The 16,452-nt window shown below is 49.7% G+C and overlaps 1 protein-coding gene across 1 annotated transcript; it reads left to right on the top strand.

Moving 5' to 3' along the window:
* Nucleotides 1-418: 418 nt before the first annotated feature.
* ccr7 (chemokine (C-C motif) receptor 7) lies at nucleotides 419-16,230 on the top strand. The gene is made up of 3 exons (XM_052038591.1): nucleotides 419-621; nucleotides 10,437-10,480; nucleotides 14,843-16,230. The coding sequence occupies exons 1-3, from the start codon at nucleotides 606-608 to the stop codon at nucleotides 15,950-15,952; spliced, it is 1,170 nt and encodes a 389-aa protein (XP_051894551.1). The 5' UTR covers nucleotides 419-605; the 3' UTR covers nucleotides 15,953-16,230.
* Nucleotides 16,231-16,452: the final 222 nt, after the last annotated feature.

Genomic DNA, 16,452 nt, shown 5'->3' with positions numbered 1-16,452 from the left:
TTGGGGACTCAATTTCAGCTCTTCAAATGAAAAAGTAGAGTTTCAGCATGGAAAAATCCCTGTCTCTGCTAAAACTCTGTAAATCCCCTGTCCCCTGGTATTTCCCCGAAAATTGCGTGTCACTAGACCTGGGTGCCTTGGACAGTCCCCTGATGTCCAGCAGTGGTGTCTCATTGTTCTAACAACATCACTCATCCTGACTTCAATTACAGTTATCACATTGAGTCTTTAATCAGCTGACAGGGAAGTCCCTGTATGGGCCAGCTTGCTACCCAGGCTTACCTCAGTTTTCTAACTGGGTAGTTTGCCAGAGTGTTAGGCTTCGGTATGTGAGTCACATGGTGAATCAGAACTTACATATCTCAAGGGTGATCAGAAAACTCAGACACTTGAGAGAAATGCACAGAGGAGTTGCAGACTGAGCAGATCGTACGTTCAAAGTTACAGCGGCAAAAAGTGAGGCAGGAACTATCCAGTGAGAGAGAGAGTCACATTCGAGAAGTCACAGGATTTCACGAGGTCACAATTGTCAGTGGCAGTTTCCTCCCAGGAAAACGTTGTCCGCAGAAATCTTCTAACATTCTGCACTCTTTGTCAAGGCAAAGATGACAGCTTCCAGAGGTGAGTAGTACTCATTCTGTTGTTTTGAAAGTGAGCATGTATTAGACATTTCCGTGCAACATGTCCTTTGGGACAGTGCATAGGGACTAGTGCACTAGTAGGGGTGATTAAAATTCAATTTACCAAATTTTATTTTCCTACCAGTTATGTAACTGCAAGTAATGATTGCATAGAATCTTTTTATCACAGGTGTGGAAAGGAATTAAAACTAGGGCAAAACTGATATCATGTTCATGCAAGTATATGATTTTAATGCGATATAAATTCCATGAGTAGCTAATAACACAGATTAAAGTTGTGACAAAGTGCATGTCTTTAAAATGCAAATTGAATGAGAGCTCTTCACTGTGGTCCAATTATTTCCTTTAACTGAAGATTACATTTCATCTTAATGTTCAGGAATTAACCACAGGCACCCAAACGATTAGACAAGAATTGCAAATTTACTTAAATGAAATGGTCATTCTAAAGCCTTGCAGTCTCACTTGTCGGTGCGCATCTGGGTTTGGCTCAGTGTTGGAACCATGTACCTGGCAGCAAACTCCAATTGTACAATAGTGGTTTATTTATTACCTGTGCTCTATATAATTGTATAAAGTGATGCACTGAGCTTGCACATTGCATATTCTATGCGATGGTGATAAATGCTATTACATGGAATATCCACTGAACCCATTGGATAACATATGCAGAGCAATTTCTTGGCATGTCCATTGGCTGGTATTTTCATGTGTTCTATACTGTGTATACTCACTAAACCATAAATCATAGGTTGGCTGTGTAATATACTCTGGCTGTTCTATACATTGTAGTAATGGAGTGAATATTGCAAACATGCAAGGCAGAGTTACAACCGGGGCTTTGCAAAATTGATTTGATGGATATGAATAAATTTCAGAGCCCATATTTACCTCACTGAATATTTATACTTCAGGAAATACATGATTGTATTTTAGTTTATGCTCTGATTTTATTCTACAGGGTATCAATGGAATCTGTCTTCCTTCACAGTGTTAGTGGTTAGAGATAGCATTGACAGAGACGGTTAGGCAGACTGTGGGTCTAAGAGCATTTAAGGCATCAGAATTGACTTACCGATAATTGAGAAAAAATAAGTTCACGCAGAGGTCAATTAAGAGACAACATAAATTCTGACTCCAGCCATTTTTAACCACAAAGAGTCCTTTCTTTCATTGCATGTTTTTTTCTCCAACAAGAAGATGGCTGTGTCACATACCGCATGTGAAGTGGGAAAACAAAGAAGAAGTTGGGACAGGAGTGTACCCTGCAGCTGTGGTGCCAGTCAAAGACCTCTGACCTCAGCTCCTTCTCTGTCTCGTCCCCACACTTCTTCATTTACTGGATCCCCAAAACATATCAGTCTCAGACTGGGAAACACTGAGGATCCACCACTCCCTTGGATGGAAATTCCAAGGTCTCATAACTCTCTGACTGAAGGAACTCATCCTGACTTCACTCCCAGTTGGGATCGAGAGAAGACATTATTGGATATTAGTTTCTGGAAAGTCCATTAACCCAGGTGGACTTTGTAGAAATTTCCAACAAATGGGGAATTTTGTTCTTTATTTTGAAGTCTGACTTTGATTATTTGTGCTATTGACAAGTTCATGAGGTTTTCATGGCTAAGAATTTCCACCAAAGGTTCTTCCCTAATTACCAGAGAGCTTCCCTGAGACTGCTCGTGACCTAGTCCGAGGTGGATTGTGCTTTTGGCTTTGAGTGTGAATTGAAACAGTGAACTCATAGCACAGAGTGTGAAGAAGCTGTTATCTCCCAGTTTCTGGGCTCTTTCTTGAAGCACACTCCCAGAAACCTCACATCGTACCCCCTGTACAGATGGTTCCAGTAGTTTTAGGTAGTGGTTGAGCAGTTTGTGCTACAGGAAATGAGTGCAATATATCATTAAGCCCTGTGGTTATACCCAACTTGTTTCCTGATTGTTGCAGGCTTGTGACATGCGGCTACAGAAAAGTGAGAGCTTGTTCTCACATCCATTCTTCATGATATCTATCCTGTGACAGGTCCGAGACGCACAACAGCAACTATCCTCCCTCTTCCAGCCAGGCTCTAAGCCTTGGCTCCCAAACCCAAATCCATCTCAGCTCCAACTGATCCCCAATCCCAACCCCAGTCCCAAATCCAGCCTCAGCCACAACCCCAAACCCAACCTCAGCCTCAATATTAAGTCAATTCACAAACCTAGTCCTCCCCACCAAAGCCATCCTAGTCTGATCTAAGGTTCCTAACTCGATCCTAACCCAATCCCAACACAATCTCCAAATCCAATCCCAACCTAATCCTAACACAATCCCCACATCCCTTCCAATCCAATCCCCAAAACCAATCCCAATCCAATCCCTAAAAGCAATCCCAAACCAATACCCAAATCCAACTCCAACCTAATTCCCAAATCCAATCCCAACCCAATTCCCAAATCCAATTCCAAAACACTCTTCAAATCCATTCCTAATCCAATCCCAAACCAATAACTAAATCCAATTCCAATTTAAAAAATAATTCTAGTTCCAGCTCCAACTCTAAATCTAACTCCAAACCCAACCAAACCCCAGTTCTTCAAAGCAGAAAGTGAAACAGGTTGCCATCCATCTGGTCAATAGTTCAGAGTTTGTTGTTCTAAAATATCTCCAGTTCTAATCACCAAAGGCCTTGTTTCTTTATTTGGGATTTGTGTCAATCCAGAGAGGTTCTCAACTTATCAACGATTCCCCAACCTGGGCAGATTGTAAAGCCCGGCTCAGCGAGCGTGGCTTTGCGAGTGCTGGACCTGAGGGTAACAGCCATCTGTGGTGACCCCCAGAAAGAGAAGAAGTGGCAGGGTTCTGGGAAAGAAAGAAAGGGAGAGAACGAAGGATAAAGACTGAGAGACAATAAGTGAGATAAGAAATGTCGAGAGAATAAGAGAAATTTAGAGGGAGAGAAGGAGACAATGAACAAGAGGGGCAACTATGTGAGCACCAGAGAAAAGAGCAGGAGTCAGCGTATGAAGATGAGGCAGAGGAGAAAGGGAGCGGGAGAAAAAGACCAAGTAATGAGATGAATTGAAAATGTTGCATTGAACAATTGCAACCCCATGAACAAATCTCCGCCCAATTTGACACCTTTTCACTCCCAGTTTCACCCTTCTTGATTCTTTTACATCAGACTGTCTTCACTCTCATGCTCTCTCTCCCCCACTCCCTCCCTCCCTCCCTCAGTATCTTTCTCTCTCTCCTTCTCTCTCTCAATTCCCCTCTCCCCTTCTCTTAGGCTTGTTTCATTTTCTATCTTTCTGTCTTCTTTGTTTCAATCATACAGTTTCACTTGCATTCTCTCTTTCTATAAAATATTTTCAGTTCACGCTCATTACTCATTCTTTCTCTCCTGCTCCCTTCAGGCTGCAGGGTTAAAGTCCTAATCCTGAGCACAGAATCCGCAGAATACCACCACTGCACGTCCAACACGGTGCTGCCTCTTAGATAAGTTGAGAGCCCATCCATGCACTCAAATGGCACACACAGTCCACTGGCACTGTGGAAGTAGGGCAGTAGAGTTACCCCTGGAGGCACACCTAGTAGTTATCCCCCAACATCGGCAACAGCAGGCTTGAAATTCTTGGCTTACTCCCCAACCACAACACAGCACCAGTCCCCGCACCTTGTTTTCCAGCCCATGTCCCGATACCACATTCCCAGGCCATCTGGGATCACCTCCAATTCCCAAATCCCCTGTCCACAGGAGCTGAGGGCCCAATGACCACCACCCCCATATGCACCCCCCTCCCACGACACAGCACAGCTCCCATCCCATGGGCAGCAGTGATCCTGAAACCAGCTTCCAAGAAGAGTCTGGCTCCACATGTGATGAGTGCTGAATGTGTGGGAGGCAAGGGAAGAACAGCACCTGGAAAGTCTATGCCCACTGCTGCTACAGCAAGAAACAGGAGCAGAAGTAGGCCACTCGGCCCCTCGAATCTGCTCCACCATTCATGGCTAACCCAGTTTTGGCCTCCATATTTTCTTATTCCCTCCCAATACTCCTTGACTCCCTTGTAGTCTGGCAGTCTTCACCTTGACTGTGTTAAATGACTCTACCTCTTCAACTCTCTAAAGCAAAAATTCACAACTCCCTTCCTTCTCATCTGTATGAAATGAGTGACCCCTTATTCTGAAACCAACCCCCATAGATCTAGATACCCCATCTAGGAGGAACATCTCCTCAGCATCCACCTGGTCAATCCCCCTCAGAACTATATATCTGTAAACTCCAATGCACATGGGCCCAGCTGCTTGACTGTTCCTATGCTAACACCTTCATCCCACCAATTAATCTGGTGAACCTTCCCTGCACAGCCTCCAATGCAAGCACATTCTTCCTTATATACGGAGGCACAAGTACTCCAGGTGCAGTCTCACCAACACACTATAAAGCTGCATCAAAGTTTCCCGACTTTTATACTCCATATCACTTGCAATAAAGTCTGCATACTTCATGTACTGGGACCCCACATCCCTTTCTACGGCAACATTTTGTACTCCCACACACTTTCAATGACCACTTGCTTTTTTGTTTTACCCTCCCATGTGGATAACCTCCCATTTTCCCACATTATACTCCATCTGCCTACTTCCTGCCCCTCACCAACCTCTCTCTCCCTCTGCAGCCTCTTTGGCTCCTCCTCACAACTTGCTAACCCACCAGTCTCTGTAACACCAGCAAATCTGGCTCTAGTACACCTAGTCCTTTCATCCAAGTCAGTGCTACACATTATAAATGATTGAGGCCCCTGCACTGATTCCTGTGTCATCCCACTCGTTACTGATGGCCAATCCAAAAATGACCCCTGGGTTTTCTGTTAGTTGGTCACTCCCCTATCCACGTCGGGATATGACCCTATCCCAGGGCACCCTTGCCTTGTTCAGTGACCTTTCATGTGGCACCTGACTGAATTCCTTCTGGAAATCCAAATACGCTTCACCTACAATACACAAAACCCCACTGAGTTCTCTCTTCTTTCTCACCCAACTCTTCCTTTTCTTCCTCTCTCCTGTCCTCTTTTGTCGGTCCCTCCCTCCCTTCTCTCTCTCATTCTGTCCATCTTTCCTGCTCTCTCCCCATCTCCCTCTTGCTCTCTCTCCCCCTCAATATCTCTGTCCTCTCTTTTTCTCCTTCTTTTCCCCGTGCTTCCAAACTCTTGCTCCCACCTGTTGCTCTCTCCCTCTCTTTCTCCCTCCTCTCTGTCCTCTCGTTGTCCTCCCCCCTTCTCTCTCTCTCACTCTCTCTCTCTCTCTCTCTCTCTCTCTCTCTCTCTCTCTCTCTCTCTCTCTCTCTCTCTCTCTCTCCCTCCCTCCCTCCCTCCCTCCCTCCCTCCCTCCCCCCCGTCCATCTCCTGGTTTCCCTTCTCCCTCTCCGGACGTTGTTTGGAAGTGTGCTCTCACGGTTACTTTGTCACGTGTGTGTGTGATAGTTATGCCCACTGCCATCACAGAAACTGGGCCTTTTCTCTGCACAACATTCAGTTTAAACCATCTTTCTAATGTTTTATGACAAATAGTGATCTGAGGTATTGCAGACTGCATCCATCACACCCATTACTCTGCTCTCTGTTGGAAGGGGTTTCCCCTCACAGGGGATCGAGAGTTCTGCCCATCAGACAGTTAGTGGGTTCTTGTAAAACAGTTAACAAATCTTAATAACAAGACCATGACTGGTTTAAGATATTCTCAATATGAGTGACTGAAAATACAAGTAACTATGACCTTATTGCACAGAATCGACAGAGATTAAACAAAATGTGCTGGCTCTTCATTATCCTGCTCCCCCTGCTCTCTCCCCTGCCCAACAATCTTACTTCCACGAAATCTTATTTAATTCATGGGAGTTCTTATGAGACAGCTCGCACCACCCTCTCACACAGCCTCCCCAGCCCAAAATAACTTGCTGCTTAACAATTGTATTTATTTCCATAGCTTCCCTTCAGGTTTCCCAAAGTGTCAATCAAGCATTTCTGAAGGGAAACACTAAGATGCTGGAGGATCAGCGGGTCAGGCAGCACCTGTGAAGGAAAATGGACAGTCGATGTTTCGGGTCAAGACCCTCGATCTGGATCATTTCCCTCCACAGATGCTGCCTGACCCAATGAGTTCCTCCAGCATCTTGTGTGTTGCTCCAGATTCCAGCATCTGCAGTCTCTCTGGTGTCTCCTTTCCCGAAGGGTGCTCACCGTTGTTCGTGATGGCTCTCTGTGTGGTGCCAAGAGATTGAGCGCTCCCAGGGATCTCCTGACTCTGCTCCAATGCTGGGATCCTCCATATGGAGACAGTTCCTGCAGTTCCACAGCAGTTACCCTGGGAACCCGGGGCTGAACTGGGCAGGGCCACATTCACATCCTGGAGAGTGACCCAAGCAAGTGAGGTCACATGTTCTTGAATAAACTGAGTTAACAGATGATCTAAATATTCTCAGGTGGTTTAAATTTGCTTCATCATTTAATATTTTAAAAATCTAATTGTGCGATTCATGGTTTTTGAACGTTTCTATACGTCTCAGTCGCTGACAGCTTAGCCAGTTAACACTGGGGGATGCAGCTTTCTCACCAGTTCTGTGGGTGTGACTTGCTCAGGCTCTGTCATGTCATGCCACCGATGGCCAGTAGGTCCTGAGCTGGACAGGGTCTCACTAACCAGGTTCTAGAACATTTCTTTGAGAAAGTTACGACTGGACGATCCGCTCAAGGTGAGCGGTAGGCAGTCAGCTACAAGGACACTTCCAAGACACTGGTGCTTCATTGTCATACTGCCTTAAACCAGCTTAGGCCCATTCTGTCACGAGGAATGGACCTTCCTTTAGATTGTGTTATTGTGGCCACATCTTCCTGGCCTGATCCACCAGCCCAGAATCCCAGAATCCCTGCCCTTCTCCCTCCACACCTGCACTTCCCTGGATCAGATGTGGATAATCCATCTCATCAACTTATCACATCCTGGAGTCCAGCAACCATTAGACCTTGGGAGGGCTGCAGCAGGAAGGCCCTGTCCCAAAATACTCTGACAGTCTTTGACAGCTGGAAAAGCTGGGATGGGCTTTGCTGGCTGTTAAAGCTGACAATGTATTTAAGTGTCTCTGAGGTCAAGATATTTAAAAACTTATTAAAAGCTTAAAAATGTTTATATATTAATAAAAAATAAACTAAAACACACATAAGCAGATCAATAATTAAACATATTAATGAGAGGAAAATGACAAGAAGTAACTTTGCCTCCTAAATCTTTGCCCTTCTACCCCACTGAAAGGCGTGGGATCTCTGACCCTGCCTCAGCTACGACCTGCTGTGAGATCCAAGGGTCAATTTCCCAACAAAGCTCCATATGGAGCAGAGTCCAGCAGCAGAGCGAACCAACTGGCTCTGCCTTCTGAATCCATGAGCAATCCCGGACGTCTGTGTTTTCCAGCAGTTCCCAAATGTCTGGGACTTGACCCAGTTTCATTCCCTGACCGGACCTGCCGGCATCAGTCACCTCGACCCAGCCTAAGTATCAATACCAAAAACAGCATGGCTCATCCAGCTGTTATCCCGTTGCAGTTGGTGGGATCCTCTGTGCATAAAACTGGAGCAGAAAGCACAGGTTGGGTATCAGACACTTTGGGAAGTCCTGAGGAGAAGGCACTGCAGAAATCTGTCTCTCTGTGTGGAATCCTGACCATCTTCCTGGCTTGTGAAGGGGGCAGAATTGCTGCTACGCCTGCAAGGAAATGGTGTGCTTTTACTCAAGCACAGAGGGCGGAGGGAGCTGAAGGGAGAGGAGGAGGGAGCTGAGCAGGAGGGGACTGAGTGAGATGAGAGACTGAGGAACGCAGGTAGGGGAAGGAGAACAGACAGACTGAGTGAGGAGCACTGAGGGGGCAGGGGAGTCATGAGGAAAGAGAAGGGCGAGGTAAAGGGTGTGAGTGAGATTGTCTGAGTGTGTGTGGTTACAGAGCGCAATGTGTGCTGATTGTGCACGTGCAGAACGCCCCCACACAGCCCGGTCCCTGAACTTCTTGGCCCCGTCGCCATTGAACCGAGACCTTACTCTGTTGAGCACGTGCCATAGCTGCTGTACAAAAACAACCCCCACCCTCCACCCCACCCCACCACCATATCATTCAAGGAAATCACGCAAGGTCAACTTCCCCATAGGAAGGAACACATCACAAATGTATTGGTGGAGCGTTTTGTGGTGTGTTGAAGACCACAGATACCACCCTGCCCTCCGCTCCCCTCCCCTCCCAGCCACCTCGTGCACTGAGGATGCACTCAGATGCTGTCCACTTACCTAATTACTCGGCCTCTCGGTGAACTCACCAACCTTTCTTTCAGTCCCGATCAGATAAACAGGCTGCCAGGATGAGAGAGGAAGCCATCTGTCCACAAGCTCAGACATCTGCACATTTCACTTCAAACTTTTCATTCACTTGTGGTTTTGTCCTTGGCAGTGCTCACTCACTGTGATCAAATGTTAACCTCAGGCAAGGAGAAGTAAAGCAGCTCCAGGCTGGTGACAGTCACGGGATGTTCCTGGTTTATCTGCAACTTAATCCAACCTTCCCGCCTTGGTTCCAAATCCTTCACACCTTTGTCTGACTCGCAGTCTTAGCAGCCCCCTCCCCAGGGGAAGAGTGGCAGCAGGAGGAGGTACAGAAGCCTGAAGTCCCACACCACCAGGTTCAGGAACAGCCATTCGGTTCTTGAACCAACCAGCACAACCCTAATCACTACCTCAGTACAGCAACACCATGACCACTTTGATCACTTTGCGCTAAAATGGACTTTGTTTTTTTTTGTTCTAATTGTGTTTTTCTTATAAAAATCATGTATAATTTATGCTTAAATTTATGTTTTTCTTGTAAATGCTGATTACCTGATGCTCTCTGCCTGTGATGCTGCTGCAAGTAAGATTTTCATTGCACCTGTGCACAAGCGGACTTGTGCAGATGACAATAAACTCGACTTTGACTTTGACAGACTCCCACTGCTCATTTTTTGAAGGCCTTCCTGACTGTGAGGCCTGAGCACTTGAACTGGACCCCAGCCTCCCGAGGAAGCAGATCCTTTCATTGCTAATACCCAAATCCATCAGCCTTTAACCTTCTGCACACCAGGGAACACAAACCTTCTTTGCACAACCAGCCCCTAAAGTTAACCCTTCTGGCCCCAGTCACTTCCAAGATCTCTGATCCCGAGGTTTGGGCCAGAGCTGAAGGCAGTTACATCAGAGGTCTGGATAACAGAAGCAAACTTCCTGGCCTTTGTATTTCCAAGCCCTTGAGAAAAGGGCCAACGTTTCATTCACTCATTTAATTATGGTTGTGCCTGTCCACCAGCTTTATCAGCTCAGTACTCAGAGCCTGAGTTCCCACCGTTTATTCAGTACCCTGATCAACCCTTCTCAGGTTCAGAGTGTCATCAGTGATGACACATTGACTCTGCCACAAGTGTGCCAGTTTGCTTTGGACACTCTTTGTGTAACTTGTTGGATGGTGGGAGGTGGGAGGTCACAGGATGACACCTCCAGGAATTGCTGGCCGAGCTGGACTGAGGCTGTTGCCAAGACATGAGTGGAGGTAACACAATGTGGGAGTTGGCCAGTTTGTATTCTCCTGTGCTTGGATTCAATTGTTTAGTAAACAGAAGTAATTCATAATTTCCTATTGTTGCGAATGCTGATGTGGAGGTGGCTCTATGCAGTCACAAGTCTCAGCACCAATTCAGTGATGATGACTAAACAGTCTCTCTCTGTCTCTCTCTCTCCCACCAGGGGCTGTTCTTCACACCCTCTGCATTCTGGTCCTCATGTCTCAGGTAAGTGAGAACCTCCTCCAGCCCCAGAAAATCCATATAGTGAGGCAGTGAGCATGATGCATACTGTGACTGTGGAGTGGGAGCTTCTCTCTGAGTCTAACCCATTCCCTGGGATTGTGTTTCAGGACAGTGTATAGGGAGTTCACTCTGTGTCTAACTTATGCCCTGGGACTGTGATTTAGGATAGTTTAGAGGAAGCTTTACTTGCCACTGACATTTTCTAAAAACCCACTAACTCCCACAGCGACCACAACAACACCTCCTCCCAACCTGTCTCCTGTAAGGATGCTATCCTCTTTTTACAAGTTTTCTGTGTCTGCCACATCTGTTCTCAAAATGACACCTTCTGCTCTAGAACTTCAAGTGTCCTCCTTCCTCAGGAAATATGGTTTCCTCTCTGCCATGGTTGATGGAGCAGTCACACACATTTCCTCCATTTCCCGCATGTCAGGTCTGAGACCCCTGTCCCCGGACAGGACAGCAATAGAGCTCCCTTGGTCCTCACCTTCCACCCCACCAGTCTCCACATCCAACACATCATCCATGTCATTTCCACCCGCTACAACACAATCCCACTACCAGTCACATTCCCCCACCCCACCCCCCACACCACATCACTCCGTCTTTCTGCTTTCTGCAAGAACTGCTCACTTTGGGACTCCCTGGTCCATTCACCCCTCCCCACCACGGGAGGTGCAAACAGCCCTTCAGGTGAGGCAGAGGTTCACCTGCACCTCCTCCAACCTGGTCACTGCATTCGGTGCTCACCATGTGGCCTCCCCTGCAGAGATGATCTCAAGTGTAGACAAGGTGGTTGTTTTGTGAAGCACCTGCACCACAATGGCCATCTCCAGCTGCTGGTGACATGTCATTTAAACTCTCCTTCCCACTCGCCCACCAACGAGTCTGTCCTCAGCCTTCTCCACTGCTACAGAGGGGCCAGATGTAACCGGGAGGACAACATCTCATATTCCATTTGGATTCTTTGCAACCCAATGGTGTGAACAGTGAATTTCCCAGTTTCAGATAACCCACGCCCCCAGTGTCCCCTCCCACACACACTCACCTCTCCAACTAGCCTTCTTCTCCCTTTGTTCACCTTTCCCATCCCTCTCCCCTCACCAGGTTCCATCTGCTCATCAGCCCCTCCCCATCTGGTTCCACCCATCACCCTCCAGCCCCCATTCACTCCCCCCCCCGTCTTATTGCTATAAACTGGAAATCTTTCCTGATCCCCCCTCAGTCCTCTGACCCAAAACATCGACTTACACCTTCTGCCTCCACAGATGCTGAATGACCTGCTGAGATCTTCCAGTTTATTGTTCCAGATTCCAGCATCTGCAGTCTCCGTTGCCTTCACAGAGTTGCACTCTGAGTATAACCCGTGCCCTGGGAGCATGTGGCAGGACACTGTAAAGGAAGCTTCACATACCCTGGGAGTGTGTGATGGGACATGCAGAGGGAGCTTCACAAGCCCTGGGAGTATGTGATGGGACAGGGTAGAGGGAGCTTCACTCTGTGTTGAAACCATGTCTTGGGAGTGTGTGACAGGTCAGAGGGAGCTTCACATTCCCTGGGAGTGTGTGACGGGATAGTTTTGAGGGAGCTTTACTTGGACAGGTCTGTCAGTGTACAACACTGGACTCCAGCTCTCTATTTATCTGGAACCCCCGGATTATCCCTGCCCTGATCTCCCTCCTCTAGTCCACTTCTAGAGACGGGCAGTTGTACATGAACTTGGAGGTTTCCAGGAAAAAGCTAAACCTGTGAAGGACAGTGGTTATTGAGGTTGGACAGGGAGGATTTGTGACCAGCTTCCTGACCGAGGGCAGTGGATTATGTTTGTCCTCTGAGAGGAAGGTGTGAGCATCCAGCTTTAAAATGCATAAACTCAAACTTTCCATGTGTTTTTCCGAATGGCTTGGGGCAGTTGCCTTTCGAATTTTCCTGAGTGTAAGAGCACACACTTCGAGGGCTGCTGAACATTCAACCAGTGGTTGCATCTCATGACTGAGTAACCAACAGATTTTCTTTCTCCTCTCACTCATTTCATACAAGGTCTTGCAAGGTACACTGTTACAGGCGTCAGCCTGTTGGAGCTTCTGTTGGTTGGAGATGTCAACCCTGCCTACAGTGGGGTGTGGGAAGCCTCCAATTCTCTGTTGCCTTGAACCCAAGACCACTCCTGCTGGAGGATTCCATTCATACTCAATAACTTGAATCATAGGAGAGGCATGATGAAGCTGTTCGTGTCCCGGCAGGACCTTGTGTCCAGACGCAGGAGATAAAACAGCAAAGTGACAACTTACAGCCTGTCAATGATTCAGCCACAGGTGGAGCATCTCATTGGAGGGAGGGCATTTAAGTCACACAGAGAGTGCACTGAATACACGGCCCAGGTTGAAGAGAGAGCTGAAAGCAAAATACTGCAAATGCTGGAAACTGAAAACACAAACAGAAAGTGCTGGAAGTACAGCGATACAACCTGACCCACGGGGTATTTCCAGAAATTTCTGTTTTTATTTGAGATGAGAACTGGGTTACTGAGACTGTGACGGAGGCAGAGGAGTGTGATGATGGAACGAAAATTCTGTTTTGATGGAGTGAACCTGAATTTAATTATTTCTGAACAAAACAAAACATCAGAACAAAATTAAATCAACTGGTTTATTACCAAGATAGCTGTAAGAGAGTCACAGAGTCAGAGAATTTACGGCACAGAAACAGGCCCTTCGGCCCAACTCATCCATGCTGTCCAAGTTGCCTAACAGGGTTTGGAGGCTTTTACCAGGGAGGTTGTTGGCTCTTGTAATCCTTTAGGTCATGGGGAATGTTTTTGAAGAGACACTGCTGACACCTGCAGGAAAATTGGATAAAAGTTCGGAGCATGGAAGCTGCAGAGCAGGGAGAGCAGGGCTGGGGGATCAGAGGTCTGCTTCAGCAAGAGCTAGCACAGACACAATGGGCTGAATATGCTCCTCAGATCTGGTTATATGGATGGTGACAATGTAAAGCAATAACCCAGGAACTGCGGCTATCACGGTGCAGGGTGTTCTGGGTTCTGATGTCGGTTATTGAAAGTTGAACAAGACGATGTCAAAGGTGGCAAGGAGTGGTGAGGTTGCAGACGCAGAGAGCAGCACACAACACAGCACAGGTTCTGGGAGTGAGATCATAAATTGCAGGAGTGGGAGGTGAGGAGAGCGACAGGGCAGCCAGGTGCTGGGGAAAGGGAGGACAGGGAACGTAACATGGATGTGACCGATTCTCATTAAACACTGCTGTACACATCCTGTAAACATTGTCCCTCACACACTGACCCTCACTGGGGGACGGTCCCACACACACACTGACCCTCACTGGGGGACGGTCCCACACACACTGACCCTCACTGGGGGATGGTCCCACACACACACTGACCCTCACTGGGGGACGGGTCCCACACAAACTGACCCTCACTGGGGGACGGGTCCCACACACACTGACCCTCACTGGGGGACGGTCCCACACACACTGACCCTCACTGGGGGACGGTCCCACACACACACTGACCCTCACTGGGGGACGGTCCCACACACACTGACCCTCACTGGGGGACGGTCCCACACACACACTGACCCTCACTGGGGGATGGTCCCACACACACTCTGACCCTCACTGGGGGACGGGTCCCACACACACTGACCCTCACTGGGGGACAGTCCCACACACACACTGACCCTCACTGGGGGACGGTCCCACACACACTGACCCTCACTGTGGGATGGTCCCTCACACACACACTGACCCTCACTGTGGGATGGTCCCTCACACACACACTGACCCTCAATGGGGGACAATCCCACACACACACTGACCCTCACTGGGGGACGGTCCCACACACACTGACCCTCACTGGGGGACAGTCCCACACACACACTGACCCTCACTGGGGGACGGTCCCACACACACTGACCCTCACTGGGGACGTCCCACACACACACTGACCCTCACTGGGGGACAGTCCCACACACACACTGACCCTCACTGGGGGACAGTCCCACACACACTGACCCTCACTGGGGGATACCACAAGCTGTATACTTTGGGAGTGGGGCTGTGATGGATGGGGTGTTCCTGGGTGTCAGGGTATATCTGGAAGCTGCCCCCTGTGTGGTGGCTGGTGTGACGGTACCGATCGTGGCGGGGCTGGCGGCTCTGACAGCGCAGAATAAGGTCCTTCGGCCCCCGTGTCCATGCTGACCGTGAAGTGGCCAGGTTTGGTGATGTGGGTCGGTGCGCCGTGACCAGGCCACCCCAGCGCCGGTCTGGGCCCGTGTTGGATGTGCGGGCGTTGATCAGGCTGCCTTCTCTGTCCCGCAGTTGGGCTCCTGCACCGAGGTGGCGCCGAGCGGGGTCCCGAGCAGCACGGCGGACTACACGGATCCTTGGAGCGACAACAGCGAGACTGTCGACTACAGTGACTTCGTTCAGCAATGCCAGAAGGAGGATGTGCGCTCGTTCCGCAGGACCTTCCTGCCCGCCGTCTACACGCTGGTGTGCCTGCTGGGGCTGCTGGGCAACGGGCTGGTGGTGCTCACCTACCTGTACTACAAGCGGCTGCGGACCATGACCGACGTGTACCTGCTGAACCTGGCCCTGGCCGACCTGCTGTTCCTACTCACGCTGCCCTTCTGGGCGGTGAGTGTGGTGCGCCAGTGGCTGTTCGGCCGCGCCATGTGTAAGGCGGTGCACGGCCTCTACCGCCTGAGCTTCATCAGCGGTATGCTGCTGCTCATGTGTATCAGCATCGATCGCTACTTCTCCATCGTCAGGGCGGCCTCGGCTCACCGCCTCCGCTCCAGGGCCGTCTACTGCAGCAAGCTGGTGTCCGTGGGGGTCTGGCTCTTCTCCGCCGTCTTCTCCGTGCCCGAGCTGATCTACAGCGACGAGCAGACGGTGGAGGACACGGTGCGCTGCAGGATGAACCAGGACAACACCACCTTCATCTACACCACCAGCCTGCAGCTCTCCTTCGGCTTTCTCCTGCCGCTGCTGGTGATGACCTTCTGCTACTGCGTGGTGGTGCGGACGCTGCTGCTCGCCAGGAACTTTGAGAAGAACAAGGCCATCAAGGTGATCATCGCCGTGGTGCTGGTCTTCCTGCTCTTCCAACTGCCGTACAATAGCGTGTTGCTCATCGACACCATCGCCGACGTGAACGCCACCGTGACGGACTGCGCGCTCAGCAAACGCATGACCATGGCCCTGGACATCAGCAAGAGCCTGGCCTACGTCCGCTGCTGCCTCAACCCTTTCCTCTACGCCTTCATCGGCGTCAAGTTCCGCAACGACCTGCTCAAACTGCTGAAGGAACTGGGCTGCGTGAGCAGCGAAAAGCTGCTGAAATTGGCGACCATGCGGCCCACGGCCAGCGGCGTGCGGACCACGGTGGTGACCGACACCGACAGTACCACCACCTACTCCCCGTGAGGCGTCCTCACACCCCCGGGCCCGGGCCCGTCCTCGGCCAACGGGGGCCACCCAAACTCAACGGGAAGCGAGCGAGCTGCTGTTCCTCTGGCACTAACACCCCCTCCTCCTCATAACCCTCCCTCCTCCTCATAACCCTCCCCGCCCCCTCACCTCCCCATAACCGTCCCCACCTCCCCATAATCCCACATGCCCATAACCCACCTTCCTCCCCATAAACCCCCCTCCTCTCCATTGCCCACCTCACCTCCCCATTACCCTCCCCATCACCGCCACCTCCCCATCACTCCTCCCCACCTTCCCCTCAGCCAGTTCCCCATCTCCCCATTACTCTTCCGCATCATCCCTCCCCCGCCTTCACCCTCCATCTCCTCCTTCACCGTCTCCCTCCCCACCCTGTACCCTCCGCCCTTCACTTCCCTATCACCCCCACCAGCTCTGCTCCCACCAGCTCCACCGCAATGGGCGCCGGTGTCCGGTCTCCTGACCCTCTCGGTCTC

This window comes from Pristis pectinata, chromosome 25 (genome assembly GCF_009764475.1).
Source record: "Pristis pectinata isolate sPriPec2 chromosome 25, sPriPec2.1.pri, whole genome shotgun sequence".
Taxonomy (NCBI): Eukaryota; Metazoa; Chordata; class Chondrichthyes; order Rhinopristiformes; family Pristidae; genus Pristis; species Pristis pectinata.
Note: the sequence above shows the minus strand (reverse complement) of the source record. Positions and strands in the feature narration are given on the sequence as shown.

Excerpts from the sequence above, each read along its gene's own strand:
- ccr7 (XM_052038591.1), top strand. Across the intron at positions 10,481-14,842 it reads TTCTGGTCCTCATGTCTCAG|TTGGGCTCCTGCACCGAGGT; the intron begins GTAAGTGAGAAC and ends TCTGTCCCGCAG.